This window comes from Schistocerca gregaria, chromosome 3 (genome assembly GCF_023897955.1).
Source record: "Schistocerca gregaria isolate iqSchGreg1 chromosome 3, iqSchGreg1.2, whole genome shotgun sequence".
Lineage (NCBI taxonomy): Eukaryota > Metazoa > Arthropoda > Insecta > Orthoptera > Acrididae > Schistocerca > Schistocerca gregaria.
The window spans coordinates 467,922,864-467,944,964 of NC_064922.1; the positions used below are offsets into that span (position 1 = coordinate 467,922,864).

A 22,101-nucleotide genomic window follows, 5' to 3' on the forward strand; every position below is an offset into this window, starting at 1 on the left:
TGGGCTCCGCCTAGCGTCTCTTCGCCGTGATTTTCAGCTTCCTTCCTTTTCCTGTATCCCACGTTCCCTCCCCAACACACCTCCTTGGTTAGTTCCTCGGCCCCGAGTTCGGATGGATCTCTGCCGAGGTCCGAAAGATTCCGTTCCCCCGATGGTGTTCCGTTGTTTTTTCCGCCGCATTTTATCTGAGTTTCGGGATGCTGTTGTTTTTTACACTGATGGCTCTAAATCTGCTGATCGTGTGGGCTATGCCTTCACCTCCTCTGTAGGCATGGAAAATCATCTCCTGCCAAATGCATGTGGGGTGTTCACTGCGGAATTGATGGCGGTCTCCCGGGCCCTGGCCTTTATTAAACAGTCCAAGCTCAATCGCGTTTTGTTATGTACAGACTCAATGAGTGGCCTTCAGGCACTTGACCAGTGTTTCTCCCGTCATCCCTTGGTCTCCTCCATCCATGACCATCTCGCTGATCTCCACCATGCTGCTTGTTCTGTTAGCTTCCTTTGGGTCCCTGGCCATGTGGGGATCCAAGGAAATGAGCTTGCTAATCGTTTGGCTGGGGGAGCAGTCACTTACCCCCCATTCCCTGTCACCCCTCCTGTGGCGGATTTACGGCTTCATCTCAAATCCCACTTTGCGCAATCATGGGCCACATCCTGGGAGGCTACCTCCTTGTCTAATAAACTTCGTGTGATTAAGGTGACACCTGTCCCATGGCGTTCTTCCTTACGCCTCTCGCGAAAGGACTCGACCACCCTCTGTCGTCTTCGCATCGGCCATACCAGGCTGACCCATGGTTTTCTTTTGCGTGGTGAGCCACCCCCACTTTGTGGTTGTGGAGCTTTCCAGTCAGTGGCCCACATTTTGGTGGAATGCCCCCTTCTTTTAGCTCTGCGTACTAAGTACAGACTTCCCTGCACTTTACCCTTAATATTAGCAGACGATTCCCGGATGGTTGAACTGGTTCTCAGTTTCCTCCGTGAAAGTGGTTTTTATTTTCAGTTTTAAGGATTTTCATCTCCCTCTGCAGTAGGGGCAGGGCGGTGAGGGTTGGGATGTCTCCCACTGTAGGCTGTGCTTGGAGATTCCTGACTCCCCTCCCTGGCCATGTTCCTTCTTTTTTCCCTTTTACTGTTTTTATCGCCTTTTAGGTTTGTTTAATCCCTTTTACAATCCGCCCTTTTACACTCTGGCGGTTGAACGCTTTTAAATAGCATGTGGTCTTGCTTGTACTGCTTCACAGGTGGGATATTTCCTCTCTTGAGTTTGCCCATTTACTGACTTCCCTCCTTGTGTTTTTATCATTGACGACACAACTGCACTTTTTTTTTAGCCTTTTACCTTTTACCTTTATCGTTTTTGACTCTTCTGAGCTGTCCCTCTGTCGGAACTGACCGTCTTTGTAACAAGGGACTGATGACCTTGCTGTTTGGTCCCTTCAACCCCAATCAACCAAAACCAACCAACCAACCATTTCCTTAGGATTCTTCCAATGAACCTCAGTCTGGCATCTGCTTTACCGACGATTAATTTTATATGGTCATTCCATTTTAAATCACTCCTAATGCCTACTCCCAGATAATTTATGGAATTAACTGCTTCCAGTTGCTGACCTGCTATATTGTAGCTAAAGGATAAAGGATCTTTCTTTCTGTGTATTCACAGCAGATTACATTTGTCTACATTGACATTCAATTGCCATTCCCTGCACCATGTGTCAATTTGCAGCAGATCGTCCTACATTTCAGTACAATTTTCCATTGTGACAACCTCTTGATGTACTACAGCATCATGTGCAAAAAGCCTCAGTTAACTTCCGATGTTATCCACAAGGTCATTTATATATATTGTGAACAGCAACGGTCCTATGACACTCCCCTGCGGCACACCTGAAATCACTCTTACTTCGGAAGACTTCTCTCCATTAAGAATGACATGCTGCATTCTGTTATCTAGGAACTCTTCAATCCAATCACACAATTGGTCTGATAGTCCGTATGCTCTTACTTTATTCATTAAATGACTGTGGGAAACTGTATCAAATGCCTTGCGGAAGTCAAGAAACACTGCATGTAACACGATGTTCAGCACAAAGATATGTCAGTACATGCATAGGAGCAGTGGACCCCGAACTGTTCACAATTCCGCTGACAAGACCCTACTATACCATGCATGTCCATACATTGTTGCTTAGTACCACCCTGCTCCCTGGCAAGAACGCAACTGATCAGAGACATTTGCTATGAACAGCTACTATCCATCTAAGTGACCAGCTCCAATATCTAACACACATGACTCAGTCCTCTCCCCCTTGAGTTGCATGCAGGACTGACAAAGTCTCATGATCTCCCTCATCATCTTGGTGACCATCAGTGATCTTTAGTTGGCTAACATGAGTCCTGGTAAGTTTAACGTTGGATAGGTCTTGGATGGGGAGGCGCACTGGGGAAGCCATCTTAACTGTCTTGTATGGTTCCACAAAATTTTGCAAACATTTTAGAAGTGACCTTTCTGTCCTGCTTTACTTTGTGCCCAGATGTGTTTTAGGAATGTTAGGTCTTCCGAGGTTCGTGGCAGCTTCCTGTTGTTGTGGTCTTCAGTTCTGAGACTGGTTTGATGCAGCTCTCCATGCTACCCTATCTTGTGTAAGCTTCTTCATCTCTCAGTACTTCTGAATCTGCTTAGTGTATTCATCTCTTGGTCTCCCTCTACGATTTTTACCCTCCACGCTGCCCTCCAATGCTAAATTTGTGATCCCTTGATACCTCAGAACATGTCCTACCAACCGGCCCCTTCTTCTTGTCAAGTTGTGCCACAATTTCCTCTTCTACCCAATTCTATTCAATAACTCCTCATTAGTTATATGATCTACGCATATAATCTTCAGCATTCTTCTGTAGCACCACATTTCGAAAGCTTCTATTCTCTTCTTGTCCAAACTATTAATCATCCATGTTTCACTTCCATACATGGCTACACTCCATACGAATACTTTCAGAAACTACTTCCTGACACTTAAATCTATACTCGATGTTAACAAATTTCTCTTCTTCAGAAACACTTTCCTTGCCATTGCCAGTCTACATTTTATATCTTCTCTACTTCGACCATTATCCCTTATTTTGCTCCCCAAATAGGAAAACTCCTTTACTTCTTTAAGTGTCTCATTTCCTAAACTAATTCCCTCAGCATCACCCAACTTAATTCGACTACATTCCATTATCCTCATTTTATTTTTGTTGATGTTCATCTTATATCCTCCTTTCAAGACACTGTCCATTCCGTTCAACTGCTCTTCCAAGACCTTTGCTTTCTCTGACAGAATTAAAATGTCATTGGCGAACCTCAAAGTTTTCATTTCTTCTCCATAGATTTTAATACCTACTCCTAACTTTTCTTTTGTTCCCTTTACTGCTTGCTCAATACACAGATTGAATAACATCGGGTAGAGGCTACAACACTGTCTCACTCCCTTCCCAACCACTGCTTCCCTTTCATGTCCCTCGACTTTCATAACTGCCATCTGGTTTCTGTACAAATTGTAAATAGCCTTTCGCTCCCTGTATTTTACCCCTGCCACCTTTAGAATGTGAAAGAGAGTATTCCAGTCAACATTCTCAAAAGCTTTCTCTAAGTATACAAATGCTAGAAACTTAGTTTTGCCTTTCCTTAATCTTTCTTCTAAGATAAGTCGTAACGTCAGTATTGCCTCACGTGTTCCAATATTTCTACGGAATCCAAATTGATCCTCCCCGAGGTCGGCTTCTACCAGTTTTTCCATTCATCTGTAAAGAATTCACGTTAGTATTTTGCAGCTGTGACTTATTAAACTGATAGTTCGGTAATTTTCACATCTGTCAACACCTACTTTCTTTGAGATTGGAATAATTATATTCTTCTTGAAGTATTATGGTATTTCGCCTGTCTCATACATCTTGCTCACCAGATGGTAGAGTTTTGTCAGGACTGGCTCTCCCAAGGCCGCCAGTAGTTTAATGGAATGCTGTCTATTCCCGGGGCCTTGTTTCAACTCAGGTCTTTCAGTGCTGTGTCAAACTCTTCACGCAGTATCATATCTCCCATTTCATCTTCATCTACGTTCTCTTCCACTTCCGTAATATTGTCCTCAAGTACATCGCCCTTGTATAGCCCCTCTATATACTCCTTCCATCTTTCTGCTTTCCCTTCTTTGCTGAGAACCAGGTTTCCATCTGAGCTCTTGATATTCATACACGTGGTTCTCTTCTCTCCAAAGGTCTCTTTAATTTTCCTGTAGGCTGTATCTGTCTTACCCCTAGTGAGATAAGCCTCTACATTCTTACACTTGTCCTCTAGCCATGCCTGCTTAGCCATTTTGCACTTCCTGTCGAAATCATTTTTTTTTTTTTTTTTTAGCCGTTTGTATTCCTTTTTGCCTGGTTCATTTACTGCATTTTTATATTTTCTCCTTTCAGCAATTAAATTCAATATTTCTTCTGTTACCCAAGGCTTTCTACTAGCCCTTGTCTTTTTATCTGCTTGATCCTCTACTGCCTTCACTACTTCATCCCTCAGAGCTACCCATTCTTCTTCTACTGTATTTCTTTCCCCCATTTCTGTCAATTGTTCCCTTATGCTCTCCCTGAAACTCTGTACAGCCTCTGGTTTAGTCAGTTTATCCAGGCCCCATCTCCTTAAATTCCCACATGTTTGGTAGTTTCTTCAGTACTAATCTACAGTTCATAGCCAATAGATTGTGGTCAGAGTCCACATCTGTCCCTGGAAATGTTTTACAATTTAAAACCTGGTTCCTGAATCTCTGTCGTACCATTATATAATCTATCTGATACCTTTTAGTATCTCCAGGATTCTTCCATGTATACAACCTTCTTTCATGATTCTTGACCCAAGTGTTAGCTACATTATAATTGAATTCCAGTCACCCATGACTATTAAATTTTCGTCTTCCTTCACTACCTGGATAATTTCTTTTATCTCATCATATATTTCATCAATTTCTTCGTCATCTGCAGAGCTAGTTGGCATATAAAGTTGAACTACTGTGGTAGGCGTGAGCTTCATGTCTATCTTGGCCACAATAATGCATTCACTATGCTCTTTGTAGTAGCTTACCCGCACTCCTTTTTTTATTCATTATTAAAACGACTCCTGCATTACCCCTATTTGATTTTGTATATATAACCCTGTATTCACCTGACCAGAAGTCTTGTTCCTGCTGCCACTGAACTTCACTAATTCCCACTATATCTAACTTTAACCTATCCATTTCCCTTTTTAAATTTTCTAACCTACCTGCCCAATTAAGGGATCTGACATTCCACACTCTGATCCGTAGAACGCCAGTTTTCTTTCTCTTGATAACAACATCCTCTTGAGTACTCTATGCCCGGAAATCCGAATGGGGGACTATTTTACCTCAGGAATATTTTACCAAAGAGGACGCCATCATCATTTAACAATACAGTAAAGCTGCATGCCTTCCTAGTTATACCTAATGAACTTGGGATCATTTTCCACATACAGGAGGTCATTAATGGACCACAAATTCAACTGTGGTAAATTAACAGTGAAGGCAAATGATAACTTGGCAGGAGTGGCCTTGGGAGATTCCTTTATGGCAGTGTTGAAAGTGAAATTAAGGCACCCAGTGAACTCATCCCACATTGTCTGAGGCTTTACAACTGAGGTGGTGTATCCTGTTTGTCTTTGCTAAATCTCCAAACAGCTCAATAATCTGTTGGTATACTAGTGCCTCACAAGCAGGTTCCTTGGTGCTTTGTGAAAAGATCTCTACCTCAAGCTTGGGCTGAAACCTTTGACTAAGGGCAAAAGCCACACAGTTATCCACCCTTTTTGTATGCCACATATCAAAACAGAAGGTGGAGATCCTCACAGCACACCTAAGTTTTTTCCTCATCTTCTACAGTTTAGCTAATATCCATGTCAGTGCCCAGTAGCACATCTCTGAATGAAATAGCTTATGCTCGAGAGAAGACGTGAACGGTTTCAAGCCAAATAACACGGCTATCACCTCAAATTCATACGCAGAATAGTTATTCTCTGTGACTCATAACAATATTGAGGCATATCTGCTAGGATTCTTCTCTTCTCCATTTTCTTGGAGAAACACTGCTGCAACACCTGAATTAGACATTTCTGCCTGCAGGACAAATAGCCAAGGCTGCTTGTGAGGCATGGCATTGAAGGATGCATGCTGAGTTTTACTCCATTGAAAACATTCTCCCTTCCAGCGCAACCAGTTAAGGGGGTGACCGGCTGGGAAAAATTTGAAATGAATTTGAAAAAAAGAGAAAAATAAGGAAATCATACCAATGAAACCAGCTACCTCCAGCTCTTTCGTAGGTCTAGGGAACAGGTGAGTGCCTTAGTCTAACCATTGTCCACTCTCATATCTTCACTGGACACTATATGACCCAGAAACAAAATCTCCTTTTGAGCCACATTGACTTACGGTTTTACCTTCAGCCCCAGTTAATTTAGATAGCAAAGGACTTGCCTTATAGGGTCCAGGTGCTCTTTATGGGTTTTGCTATAAACCACCACATCTTTCATAAACACACAGTAAACCATATGAAGAAATTATGTGGCTTGGGCACTGGTACTGATTCCATAATAACATTCTGATTGAAGTGCCAAGAAAATCAGCAATGTGTAAGGGGATACTGAAGGCCATATTATTCCATCAGCCAAAAGTTGGTCAGCAATTTTCCTCACTTCACTTGTCTTGGATGGTGACAAGTGATAGGGAGATTGTCTAACTGGAACCTGTTCCATGAGCAAAATCTTGTACTGTGTAGTATCAGTCACCCCCAATCTATTGATCAGTACCTCCAGTTATACTCCTAAGACTTCCAACAGATCCCACCCCTACTCTGCACTGAAATGAGAAATGTTGACCGTTCAACATGACATTTGTGACTTCTACAAACCAGGCAGCTGTGTATAATTTGTTGTATCACCTTGGATCCATTAGTGATAGATTTCTCACTAAGTCCATTGTTGTTCACACTCGTTCATGGTTCACAGTAGCACACCCAAATGGTAGAATAACCCATGAAAGAGCCCTGATCTTACACCAGCATTATAATAACCCATGTAGGCTCCTATACCAGCCTGCACCTTTATAGTGTAAACTGTGCCCACCTTTGTCCTGTGGTACCGGCCAATCACATACTAACTGTCCTGTATGGCTACAATATGCCCTCATGTAGTCTGAGTTAGGATTAGTCTGGCTATACTGAGTGGTCAATTTTTCCACAGTTGGGTTAGAAGTGGACCACGTTTCTCGTCATTGAAATAGACTTTTCAGTACTCAACAATAACCTATCTAACTTGCAGCAGGTTCGAGGCTTGCTAGGAAACTGAATCCACAAACAATCTGTCAGGCACATATCTTCTAATATGTTATTTATTGCTTCTGACTCTGAAACACCAAGGCACAAAGTTATCATAGCAATTCAAATATCCTCAATACAGTGCACGAAGAATTCCTTACGTCCCTGAACCCGGTAAAATATCAACTCGCAAGATCATTGTGGAATTGGCTAGACACATTTCCTTCTAGCATTCTCCTTCAGAACCCAGTTAATAGTTCACTTTCATCAGGGGCTTTCTTTTGAAACTACTCTACTTAATTTATTGTGTGTCAGGAGGTAGGCTAAATAACATGAAATATCACCAATCAGTGACTCACAAGGCAGCTGCTTGGCCCTGCAAACCCAGTGTTAGTTACTGCAAATTTATCACTTGTTCATAAGTATCAATTGATAGGCCACAGACCAAAGCGGATTCAGTAACACCTTAAGGGGACATTGTATTTCCTATGCCACCAATGTTAAATTATCGAATTTTGTAACCCATTATCTTGGAAACTTACAATTTTCCATAATTGTTGAATGCACCTTTCTAGATACACTGAACTAGAATTATTACTAAAATTGTATTGTGGTGCGTGTTATTTCTCTCTCTCTCTCTCTCTCTCTCTCTCTCTCTCTCTCTCTCTCTCTCTCTCTCTCTTTTCAGACACTCAATTTCAATTGTTTGACAGAATTTTGTAAATAAATGAACATAAAAACAACTCAGGATATTGTAATTATCTGTATTGAATCTCACACTTGGCATGCTGTGAAAATTTTATGCATCTACCGTCAGTACTTTCTTAGAAAATGCGTCATTTATTGCAAAAAAATGTAGTTTAGAGATATTGAGGTTTAAAACATTTTTATTACAAATTCTTATATAGACTTACATTTCTGCATCTTTTATGCACTGGAATTGCCCTGGCCCATAGTCTGTGTCTTCTTCGGTGTCACAACAGCCCAGTGCTTGCCGCCTCCTTTTCTTTCTTGCTTCTTTTATAATTTGCTGAGCAGCTAACTCTGCTTCACGTACACGAAGCTCATCCTGTTCCCCCAGTCCTTTAGTTGTGTTCTGGCCAAATCTTACCCCTAACTTATCCAGAACCATAAGTCTTTCATAGATCCTGCCATTAAAAGTTATTACAGCATCAGACACTGCTAACTTTACCATCATAAGGCCAACAAATACATTTTTAGGCACATGGCACCACACAACAGCATTGAAGGGCTTATTCACATTCTGGGTCTTCCCATGTAAACACTTCTTTAGCAGCTCAGGATTTGCCAAATCTCTGCAAGTAGGTTTGATTGCCTCCATTACTGCCAAAGGAAGAGAATGTTTATGTGTAAATTTATGCAGGGTGCCAGAAAATTCAGCTTGCCTATATTTACACTAAGTGTTTGGTGGAGGTGGACACAAAGCATGACATGGCTTTTCATCAGTTGATATTCGATGAAAGAAAGTGCTCCACACAACTATTTTCATCTTCTCTAAATTATCACAGTTATCTCTAATGGCCATGGCCATGTAATTCACCGGTTACTTTGTCTGTTAGTCTTCCAGCACATTTTATTGTCTTGCCAGCAACAGTTTTGTGTTCCCCAGCTTGGTTTTTAGGTTATGTAGATGTGTTGCTGTCCTTTTCTTGACATGTCCTACACACTCAAGTTTTTGTATAGGAACATCATATGGCTTACTGTTTTGTACTGCAATGAAAGCCTTGCTGTCTCCATCACATAAGTAATTCACATATCTGACACCTCTGTCCTGCTGCAAATGCTGGAAAATGTTAAATGCTCCTTTTGCCTCCATTCCTCCACTTGTGCCATCATAATTTTTTATACACTGCTGCTTATGAAGTAATCTGTTCTTCTGGTTGACTGTACAACCTTGGCAGTACTTACTGAGAACTTCAAAATCCAAAACTTTTGCAGTGTCAATACTTGTTCCACGTGTAAAACCGTTTTTAGAACTAAACCTACACTTTTGCCAGGATCCACCCACAGCAATGCAGGTGTCTGTGTCACCCTCATTTTGTTCAACATCCTCTGATGTAGCAGCAACCATTGACTCTTCAGCCACAGCATTTACAGAGTCCCCAAATGCCGTTACATATTACATGTACCTATGAGGTGGTTTTGGCAAATCCAACAGAATGCAGAGAACATTACCAGCCCTTGCACCTTCACCAATGCATCTAAGGCCATAAAACAGTCTCACATACAAGGTGTTTCAAAAATGACCGGTATATTTGAAACGGCAATAAAAACTAAACAAGCAGCGATAGAAATACACCGTTTGTTGCAATATGCTTGGGACAACAGTACATTTTCAGGTGGACAAACTTTCGAAATTACAGTAGTTACAATTTTCAACAACAGATGGCGCTGCAAGTGATGTGAAAGATATAGAAGACAACACAGATGGTGCCCGGCCACATCGCTCGGCCGACGTCTTTAATTTCCTGAATGAATATTTCGATGATCGTGTGATTGCTTTGGGCTATCCGAAACATACAGGAGGCGGCGTGGATTGGCCTCCCTATTCGCCAGACATGAACCCCTGTGACTTCTTTCTGTGGGGACACTTGAAAGACCAGGTGTACCGCCAGAATCCAGAAACAATTGAACAGCTGAAGCAGTACATCTCATCTGCATGTGAAGCCATTCCGCCAGACACGTTGTCAAAGGTTTCGGGTAATTTCATTCAGAGACTACGCCATATTATTGCTACGCATGGTGGATATGTGGAAAATATCGTACTATAGAGTTTCCCAGACCGCAGCGCCATCTGTTGTTGACAATTGTAACTACAGTAATTTCGAAACTTTGTCTGCCGGAAAATGTACTGTTGTCCCAAGCATATTGCAACAAACGGTGTATTTCTATCGCTGCTCGTTTAGTTTGTATTGCCGTTTCAAATGTACCGGTCATTTTTGAAACACCCTGTAAGTATCATACAATTCATTATCTGGACACTTTGAAGAAGTATGAAATGCTTTTCCGTTTTTGCACTTCTGACATTTAGTAATTAATTTAGACACACCTATTCTAGCTCCAATATTAGCAACTTCACTTCACCACCACAAAGACAGAAAGAGAGAGTTTCAGAAAGTGCAAGGACTTGCAGATCAATAATGACATTGTTCATAATCTCATTACTTTTACCACTGTCACACGTTTCTAAAGTTACTTTCCTTTTTGATGCACTAGGGAGTGTGGTTACTTCAGAAGCATTATTGTGGTTTACTCCACTGCTAGCACACGTGTTTTCAAGTACTTCAGAAGAAAATGCAGGTCTCACATACCTGTTGCCAGCAAATTTGCATTTCTTGAAGTTACTTTTACACTTCAGTCATTTTATTTAAGTATAAAAAGCAATACTACTTACTACAAAAATAGCCAATAATCGCACTACTTTCACTGAAAACTAGTATCAGAAACAAAGGACTGATTTGTTTATTCATAATGCCAACTTCTGAGACGTAGCAGTAGGCACAGAACAAAGTAATACACAGCCTTCTAGACACTGTAGTTCCCAAGACATCACTGCTCAACTGTGGCAGTATATGCATAGCCACAAAATTTTACAGTCACATGTCAACATTCAAAATATTATTTGAAGGTCTCACAATTGTCTGATTTTATACCAAAATGTTCAGGAAATTACAAAGTACATTATGGAGTAGAAAACAGAAAATGTCAATTTTCAATGAATTTCATGTACAGTGTCCCCTTAAATGACCCCCAACCTTCTGTCTGACCCTGCCCTAAGGACTTGGCTGTTTGCTGCTGATTGACCTATCCAGGAACAGAACCCTCTTCCTGTCTTGCATTTCCCTGTTTATTCAACAAGACATTTTCAAGTTGTAAATGGATAACCTTATCCCACAATTCCCCATTTGGTGATTTCTGCGTAAGGCCTGAATTCACTAAACCAAGATCTTCGACTTGATTCTCTAAATGTTTAAGCTTGGGTGCATGGTTGACAAAGGCTCATGTGATCCCTCGACATCCTGGTTACCAGTGGCGATCTTTAGCTGGCTAGTTAGTATGAGCATTGGTAAGTTTAGTGTTGGACGGGGAATACCTGACCATGGATAGGAACACTAAAATGTAGTAACTCAATGTCAGCTTGCACACCCACCACACATCTGCTGCAAATAAAGCAAGCATTACTTACCTTACCCACGATGTCTGTTGTATTGGTGAGGCTGCAGCCCAGCACCTGTCACAAGTGTTTCCTCAGCTCATCCTCACTGCCCAGGGTCTCCACACCCCGTATGGCTACTTTGCAGTCCTTTGTTGCCCTATAGGATCTTCTGTTGGGCTGCGAGGAACCCAGCAGTTACACACTTTTTAGTACAGCTGTGTGCGGCTGGCTAGCACACAGGAGAGCGACAGATGTCTCACCCAACAACTCACCGTGCCTTTGTTCACCACCAGATCTCTGTAGATGTTCTGCAACCATCTATGAATAATTGATGTTTCGATTTTCCACCAGAAGAAACTCAATGACAGCTCTCTGCATGGAATGTACCTTCGTTACTGACGCCATTTTGAAGGCTATGTATAGTGCTGCCATCTATCGGAACTTCACGAAACTACAGGAGTTGAAGTGGGAATGTTCCATGATGTCCCACAACAAATTCTGTATTTTTTCACCTGAAATTGGCCAAGAAAAAAATAGATGTGCTGCATTACTTATAGGGCGCCCCTCATAGCTTCTCATGAAATTGTTGGCAGATGCACTTGACTTAGTGAAGTGGCTGAGGTAATGAGATATTATCTCATGGCTCTTTTCACATCTATTCATCCTATTCTTTTTTCTTGTTTTCTTCTTTCCTGCCCCTACTTCTCCTCTTCTTCACGTTTCCACTTTCCACTGCTGCTGTTAACATACTTTTAATATTATAGTAAGAACCACATCAGCAGTCTTATGTCCTGTGAATCTAGGTATATTTGTATCCTTACTAATGCATTAATTTTTGTTTTCTGATTGTTCAAGGTGGGTTGGGATTGAGCGCAAGTGCGGAGTCTCTTAAACGACCTAATGTCCGTCGTTCATCAAGCCGTGGTGAGAAGTCACGCCATCATCTACATCGCAGTTCAAGTCGGCGTAAGAATAAAGAAAATGGTGCTAAACAGCAACAGCAGCATTTGCAGCAGGGATCACCCCAGCAGTCACAACCACCACAGCATCTTCATCAACAGCAGCAGCTGTCTTTGTCTCCATCTTCACAACAGCGTAAGACTGAAGAGGGCTCACGTCCCATTAGCATGGCTGAAATGCACACAGTACATGTCACATTAACGTACAAACCTCGTATTTAAGACTACATTTTGCTCAGAGAGTATAAGTGATTTATACTTGTGAGTTCAGGAAAAGTATCTTTTTGTGCAGCTTTGAGATTTGGGAACTGTTGATTACTCTTTGTTGATACATTGCAGATTTTACAGCTGCATGTGGAAATGAGTAGTGTGAAGTGGATTTAGTAGTGGAACATTTACTTAGAAATAATTTATATTCCGATAGATGTTACAGTAGGTTATGAAAGTAAAGTGTTAGATGTGACAGATGTGAGACTTAGGTAGCTCACTGATTTTCAGCTAAGCTCAAAACCTGTATACAATCTGCTCTCTCCCCCCTCCCCTCCCCTCCCTTCCCCTCTTCCTCCTCCCCCCTCTCCCTGTGTGTGTGTGTGTGTGTGTGTGTGTGTGTGTGCGCGTGTGTGCGTGCGTGCATGTTGGCACCAAATTGTCTGCAAAGGAAGAGGTGGAGAACAAGAATTAGAACAACAATGTTTAAGGACCAACTAATCTAAGTCATCTAACAGTAGTTGTGTGCAGCTAATCATCTCAATTAATTAATGCTTGGAAAGAAAAGCATGGTATGCCTGATATACACTGTAACGTGCATGTTTTTATTTTCTTATGTTATACATGTGTGTAAGCAATTGTTTGATTGTTGCATTTTTCCACAAATTTCCTCTTATTAAAATTTGGGCAGCTGTGTGACTCTCAACCCCACAGTATTTTTGCGCATTAACAGTGTGTATCATGTATCTTATGACTGAAGCTATGTCTTCTGCCTGATTGAACAATTCTTGCCTTTTTAGATCTGTATACATTAATTTTCCTCTTTATTTCGTTGTACTCTTTCATTATTTATAAATACCTGAATGTGCCTTGTTGGAAATGCAAATATGTTCTCAGTTTTGGAAAAAGAAGTATTTTATATATTGAATGTCTTGGCTATGTCTTTTTATGCAGTGTTATGTTATAGTAATGTGCCAAAGACTGTACATGTGCAACCTAACAACCCCGTGCTTATGTGGCAGCTGTACTTTTTCACTACATATGTTAATTCCTGTTCATAGCACAATGCTTTAACTTATATGTTGAGATGCACATTATTCTTCATCCTATTTGCTTGTAATAACTCATTCTAAACTTCCAGTACAAGATGATCACTCTCATGAGTTATTATTGATTTACATCATATTATTCAGATGGTTTGAACCATTACTGCCCATAAAATTGCAAAATATGTTTATATGAACATGGTACTATTGATTGTGAACATTACAAAATATACAAAATAAACAAAAAAAGATGTTTGTCATCTTGTAATGTTGGTCAAGATATTTTACTCACATAGTGTTCATAGATAGAAAGAAGTCAGTAATTAGAGCAATTATAAAGACATGATTAATAACTTTTGAAATAAAACACACTAGATTTGTTGCAGCTAATGAGTAAATGATACTATCTTCTTGAAAATTTTGTTATCCTGGGAACAAATTCAGGGACAATCTGTGATGAGAGTGGGAAAAGTGGTGAAACAGGCAGGATAATTCTAGGAGGAGAGAAGTTGTGTCTGCATTGTATGTTACATGACAGTTATAAGATGATATGTATACAGCATCCTTCTGCATATAGATAAAAGTTTCTAAGTATGGTCTTGTGATAAATTAAAAACGAATGTCAATAAGGCAGCATTTTTATTTAGTGAAATTTGTATTTAGTCTTTGGTTACATGGAATTTAGAATAGAATATGTTATTTTAGCCCTTCCTCAAGGCTGATTAAATTTGAATATTAAGATAGTAACCTAATGATATTATTACTGTTCAGACCTTGAAATGCATTCAAAATCTTGATATAGACATACATTATTTTATTCTTGTCATAATGTGTAAAATATGTTAAAAGGGGTGTCATTCAAAGGCAAAGTAGTAAAATGATACAAAAAGAGGCCTATCAGTGATATAGAATATGGTAGTGGTACTGTTTGTAATGATGTATTGCTAGTATCTGTGCCAAAAATGAGAGAAAGAGAGCAATGCTGTCGTGCAATAAGAAAATCAAAACATAAGCATGTATGAAATTCAGGATATATAATGCCTTAAATTCTGACAAATATCAAGGTGAAGTATTTTTGGTGGTGTTTTTCGTTTTATCAAGTTTTTATTGAAGTTTGAGTGGAAGATAATAATTGATGCTACTTTCAAAAGGAGAACGTAAAACTTGAATATGGCTACAAGGATTTACATAAAAAGTCTAAAGTGAAATAACAAGTTTTGAATGTAGTTGTCATTGATGGAGTAGTAAAGAAGCAATAAGTAGCAGTGATTCTCTCTCTCTCTCTCTCTCTCTCTCTCTCTCTCTCTCTCTCTCTCTCTCTCTCTCAGAAAGAAATATTGCATTGCTTGAAGGACAAACTTGAATCCGTGTATCATCTTTAAAATTTAATTGACACTTGCATTTTTTTTCCCATTCTTCATTTACAGTTACCGAAACAAATAGGTCTCTTTGTAGCACAATTGACTGAGTAATTGTCTGTAGTACACGATTTCTACAACAACTGCTACTTTTATCAATGGAACCGAGAAAATGCAAAACACAGTGTAATGTGCAAAATCACCCAGAATTAATTTTTGGTCAATGCATGCAGTTTTTTCTAGCCATTGAAAGAATGTAAGAAAGTATATAAATAAAATAGAAAGAAACTTCCACATGGGAAAAATATATTAAAAACAAAGATTCCAAGACTTACCAAGCGGGAAAACGCCGGCAGACAGGCACAAGAACAAAACACACAAACACACACGCAGAATTACTAGCTTTCGCAACCGATGGTTGCTTCTTCAGGAAGGAGAGGGAAAGACGAAAGGATGTGGGTTTTAAGGGAGAGGGTAAGGAGTCATTTCAATCCCGGGAGCGGAAAGACTTCCCTTAGGGGGAAAAAAAAGGACAGGTGTACACTCGCGCGCGCGCGCGCCCACACACACACACACACACACACACACACACACACACACATATCCATCCGCACATACACAGACACAAGCAGACATATTTAGGCAAAGAGTAAGGGTAGAGATGTCACTGTGACATCTCTGCCCTTACTCTTTGCCTAAATATGTCTGCTTGTGTCTGTGTATGTGCGGATGGATATGTGTGCGTGTGTGTGTGTGTGTGTGTGTGTGTGTGTGTGTGTGTGTGTGTGTGTGTGCGTGCGTGCGCGCGCGAGTGTACACCTGTCCTTTTTTTCCCCCTAAGGGAAGTCTTTCCGCTCCCAGGATGTCACTGTGACATCTCTGCCCTTACTCTTTGCCTAAATATGTCTGCTTGTGTCTGTGTATGTGCGGATGGATATGTGTGCTTGTGTGTGTGTGCGCGCGCATTGGTTGCGAAAGCTAGTAATTCTGTGTGTGTGTTTGTGTGTTTTGTTCTTGTGCCTGTCTGCCGGCGTTTTCCCGCTTGGTAAGTCTTGGAATCTTTGTTTTTAATATAAGAAAGTATATAATTAGAAATAACAGATGTTACAGATTTAAGAAATGGAATAAAACACCATAAAGTAGAAAAGTAGTTTTCTAAATATTATTTATGGACCAACAGAAGTCATTCATTACCTATAAATGTTTGTATACAAGAAATAGGTATGTGGAAAAAGTATGAAAAGTTGGCTGCATTCAGTGCTTGATAGATGTTAAAAAACCAGGGGAATTTATCTCCTTTTAGTATTCTATGTTCCTGCCATATCCTACTACATATGCCAATAAGAAAGGGGGGAGGGACATGTTTTAGTACTTTCCAAGTAACTATCCAGGTTTAAATTTGTTTGTAGGTCTACAAAAAAACCTAAATCTTTCATTTAATCTCAAGTGAAATTACATTTCTAAAGGTCATTGCAGTGATGGACAAGGAACTACTTGTTACTCACTTTCTTACTCGAAGTTTTAAATGCATTGTTCAGAATAAGTTTTGTGTTTTGTGGTGTGCTATAGTAATATTAGCTGTAGCCAGGTATTTGTTTGACATCCTCTGATATAGCTGATTCAAAACTAGAGATCCAAGAGAGGGAAAAAAGGATTCAAAACAGTAAATTTCTTTTTAACTTGGTATCATCTTGAAAACCCTATAGCCAAAGATTCATTGCATCAACATAGGAAGAAAGGTGTTGCATTTTTAATTATGATCAGTTTCTCAATAATCCATAAATTACACATATTATAAATATTTGCATGCATAAGGGAGAGCAGAAGAGAGATTCTTGTGATACACTTGAACAGCAGGTTTATTTCTTGAAATGTTTTTAAAATAGTAGGAAACTGTGAACATATATTAAAGTATACAAGAGATGGAATTATTACTGGGTCTAAAGCCCAAGAAAGAAAAAGTATATGTTTTGTTAGTAGAATGGTGAGTTGTGAAGTGTAATGCTTACTACATTTAATTCATGTAGTGTCAAAAATTTATAATAGAGTCATATAAAAGTCTTCATGGCACAACAGTTGGTATTTTTAGTTGCTAAACTTTTTAAATTTGCATTAATAATATGTCAGTAACTTTGCTGACATTATTGACCATATTAGAGGAAATATTAAATGAAAAACAACAAATTGAAATAATACCAGCCATTTTTATCAATAAATCTGCCATCTTCATTTGCAGACCTCCATTTCTGAACTGTGGAATTCCAGAATGTGGATTCATTTAGATGTGAATAAAAGTGCTAATGATGTATATACTCTAGACGAGGCAAAAGAATTTAATCTGTGTGGTGTAATTGTGGTTTTTCTTATCCTAGTATCAGTTATAGATGTAGAACAGTGTATTGTGGGGAAATGCAAACATTGTGGTGTGTTCCAAAATAAATTCCATTCGTGTCCATTAGTATTAAGTACAACTGTGGAAATCTACAATACTACTGCCAGTGGGCACCTTTAGATTGTTTTAAAAGGCAAGTTATTAAAAGCTGCCTCTGTGTTATATGCACATGCTTTGATAATGCAGAAAGATTTGATGCTTTGAGGTACAGTGGTGCATTTAATCAGTAACGTAATTCAATTTTTTACTGCAGTGTGGTGACTGCTACATTTATGGAAAAAAATGGTATGCCAATAATATTTTTATTCAGATTTAATGCTTCTGGAGTCATACTTGACACATTATTTTTCAACATAGGCATCAAAATTCTCATTTAATACTTATATTTTCAATGTAAATGTATTTTTCTATATGCACAACTTAACTTGGGTGCTGCTGCAGGGTAAAAGTTGGAATGTAAGCACACAATTGTCAGCTTGTGAAGTCCAAGTTACATTGTGCATGTACTAGTATTTGCATAATGCAACTGCAAAACTATCAGTTTTCTTATCTTTTCTGTTTCTTGTTCCTTTTTCATTTTTATCAATTAACTGTGATAACACAGTTTAACCTTTTGAAATCATTCTCATTTAGTAAACTAAAGGTAAATGGAATTTTGAGATCAGACTGCTAGATTACATTAGTATATTTTAAAGTATTATACTGTTATCTTGATTTTTGGGGTATTATTTACAAGTGTTGCTGCTGGTTAAGAATATGATGATGATTGTTTATAAATATTTAGAATGATTATTGCATTAGTAAACTTACAGTACATAATACTTGTGTGTCTTTAATAAAGGGTACAGCATGGTTCATCAGTTCAAACAAATTTAAATCATTTTTATTCTAAATTTAAATTATTTTTGTTCTAAGTACAATTTAATATTCTGCATGAGAAGTAATCTCATAGTGAATCTTGCTTTGGTGTTCAATGTGAACATACTTGTGAACAATGCAGCATTTCTTATGTAAAATCTCCTCTGATATGACATTTTATATTGTTCTTTTTATTTGTGCAAGTAGTATGTACTACTAAATGTTTGACAGTTTGGTGGAACCTATGTTGTAAGATAAGAATGACTTCTGTACTTAAATTGATGATAGAATATTATTTAAAACTGTATTATTTGTTACTGAAATGTTTCAGTGGGTCATGTACAAAGTATTTTTTACATTCCAGACTTCTAGTGTATATATGTAAAACCTGTATGAATGTGGATTCTTCAGTGGAAATGTTTCAGATGTCAGTGTCTCAACCAGTGCTTCAGCAAATCATATTTCTATATATATATTTCTGAAATTTTGTCTGCATATGTGTGTTCATAATTTTTATTCATTTACAGGAATTTCATTGTGAGATGATTTTTATGCAACAGGGTAAAAAAAACTGTTTGAGAGTTGTCTTATTGCACACTGAATATTTTAAGAAAGTTTTTTAAACAGTTTGCTGTTAGAATTACAAAGTAAATTTTTGCCATCTTCTCTTTCCAGTAGCTAAGTATTCATTTTCACTGTCATGCAACATCTTCTGAACACCAATATATCATATGTTTGCTGACAGAGTATTCTTAAAAAACTTTCATTATGAAGATTCGGAATAGAGTATAATACTTCATTCACCGCAGCCAATGAATGTGAATGTCCATAATCCAAAAGCTCTGCAGGAATTTCTGCATTGTCAATATGTGTGGTAGTTTTATGCAGTTTTTACTGTGCACTCGATGTCATTTTATTGCTGGCATAAGATGCAATGCTTAACTAGTGCTTTTAGTCATGATTGTAACTATGTTATAAGCTGAAGATTCTTATAATATATTCTGTTTTAAAAGAGGACTATTCAAATTTGTGCTTGTAAGAAGAAGAAAAAAATTCATTGACAGCATTTGAATAATGTGAGCTTTGGTTGCAGAGAGATAGACATAATTATGCATTAAGAATTTCTTATCCATATCTGTTAATGTTTGTTTGCTCAGAGTTATGGCTCTGTCACATTTGTGAATATCAATATCATAATGGACATGCCACAGAAAGAATATTTATTTATTTAAAAACTGAAAATGTAGAAAAACTATTCTCATTTTATTTCTATAATGGAAGTTGGAACTGCTTATTGCCCTCCTCCATCTTATTGTTGTTTCTTATTCTCCCTTTTCTTCCTTCAGCATTAAATTACTGTCTTACTTATTATGCCCCTCATTAATTTTGTTTAGGTTCGTTCGTCATACTGTAATGACAGAAAACTCTTGGAGGAGCCATCATGTTGAATTGACAGAACTTCAGTTCTCTCAGTGGTAGCCATGAATAAAGTTCATGCATTATGTATGCATTTTAGCTCCAATAAACGTTAGTGTAACGAGTGTAGCATTTCATGGCGCCACAAGAGTTATTTTCTGTAAGCAGGGAATTGCAGAGAATGTTACATAAATATTCACCTGTAACATTAGCACATCCCAAATTTCTTAGAGCTCTGTAACCTGGAATTTAATATTCATTTACTGCATTTTGGATGGAATTTATTCTCTTTATTCACAATATGTCACAGAGGCTTACTATATCATTTTAACCCTCGTGTTGTAAGTACCATACGGAAATCTTGCAAATCATAACCAATTAAAAACTTAATAACATTTGATATGAAATACACCAGAAAAAAGGGGGACGCAAAACTGCACAATTTTCAGTGAATTAGGCAGTTGACTCACTTTCAAAACGACAGGAGTTCAGATACCTGTTTTGACTTCCAGATTTAGGTTCTGTGTAGTCTACCTAAATGATTTATGGCAATTGCTGGAATGGTTTTTTGGAAAAGGAGCAGCCAATTTCTATCACTGTTCTTGTCCTACCTGAGCTTGTACTCCATGTGTAATAGCCGCATGTGATGTGTCTTTAAACCATAATCTTTCTTCTTCCAGTTATTTTTTTCCCTCTTGCTGTTCAGATAAATCAACTACAAAGTGAAAACAACTACAAAAGAAACAGTTTTAAAGTAATGCAGTGTTTATGCAGAATTGAACTAAGTTTATGTGATGTACAGCTGTAAGTACATGTTGTAAAAATTAAACTTCCACTCATGTTACCATGATACATTATTGTGTTTATCTGAGTAAAGGTGTTGCGGTTACTTTAGACACTACATCAGCATTCCTGTTTCCTGCTCTTCCCTTGGTTTATTGTAGACACTACTATCTAAATTTCCAAACTACTACCTTATTTGTTCCTTGTTCATAATTTTGGAACAGGTTACTGATGCTATGAATTTCCCTCTCTGAAACACCTTAGTTTTATTTGTAACGTAATTTCCTTTTCCGTACTATAGTGCATAATCTATCATAACTACCTGCTAAATTTGTAATGATATTGAAACAAGCAGCACAGTGGTATAACACTTGTTTAAGTTGGTATTGGAACTTTTCACAAAAGTATCTAATGTATCAACTAAAATTGAAAGGCAAGGTGATCGGAAATGGTTTTTTTGGTGTAAACACAGTGAAGTGGACTCCTCATGCCAGGCTCCACCATTAGAATCAGTAAAAAGATAAGACGTATGCTACTAAGATTAAACGTAATTCCTCTTGACTGTATTTTATATGACAGAGATACCAGGTCGCTTACCACTGCTACAACTGGAACTGTATGCTAACTTCTAGCATATCAGAATTGGATATGGAAAGTTATTTCAATTGTGTGCACATACTCGTGTTTATGTGAACAGCTTTTGTGGATACAGTAAACAGTCGAAAGACTGGATACGATAACAGACCCTTGCATGAAGGCCACATTTGACAGTGTTTACACTGCTATATCCAATTCTGGTCACCTTCTCTTTCAATTTTAGCTCATTTCTCAGGTATTTTGAGAAATAATTCAGTGCCATCATTATCAACTGTTATATCACTGTACTGCCTTTTCGAGAACTTCCAAATGCAGTTTAAAAGTGGATCATTCCATTTAACAAAAAGAATTTACTTCAGTATTTCAGTTGATACAAGAGTTGGCCAGATTAAATGTGCAACAAAATTACATGCCTCCATGTTGAAAATCTCATTTTGATACCTGAGTATCAAAAGGGTGAAAGTTTAAAGAGAACACCCTGCATATTTTTAGGGAAAATTATATAAATTGCATTCACCTAATATATGAAAAAGAGTAAAAATTAATAACAGTTTTGCCTGAAATCTATACTAATTTGTCATTAGATACCGAAATACGTTTCTTTCTAAAGCTGTAGAAGTGTCAGGACATAATCCAGTTTATGAACAGTGCTTTAGAAAGAACCCACCTGAAAAATAATTTCATCATTGACACCATTTGGTATAGCTGTCCTTCATACTATTACCTTTACCACTCCCAGATACCACCTTTGTTGTTCATATATGTAATGTGCTTATCAGCACTTTAACTTTATTATAGTTGTACTTTAATAAAAAGTTTCGTGATGTATTGATTCTGTGTTCATATGCAGAGTTCTCCTATTGCTATAAAATCATTTTTAAGTGTTCACATGCCAAAACTTTATCATTAGAGACGCAAAAAAATCAAAGTATTGATTTTACAACAAAAAAAT

The 22,101-nt window shown here is 38.3% G+C and overlaps 1 protein-coding gene across 9 annotated transcripts in view; it reads left to right on the plus strand.

Annotated features, from left to right (window-relative positions):
* The window catches only part of LOC126353893 (rho GTPase-activating protein 20-like), a 171,875-nt gene extending 156,276 nt beyond the window's left edge, over positions 1–15,599 (plus strand). For 7 of the 9 annotated variants that reach the window (XM_050003114.1, XM_050003116.1, XM_050003111.1 and 4 more), the window contains one exon: positions 12,389–15,599. In XM_050003114.1, coding sequence (XP_049859071.1) covers positions 12,389–12,714 — 326 coding nt within the window. In that variant the 3' untranslated portion in view covers positions 12,715–15,599. The remainder of the gene's footprint in view (positions 1–12,388) is intronic. The other 2 variants (XR_007565229.1, XR_007565230.1) reach the window with 2 other exon arrangements.
* Positions 15,600–22,101: the final 6,502 nt, after the last annotated feature.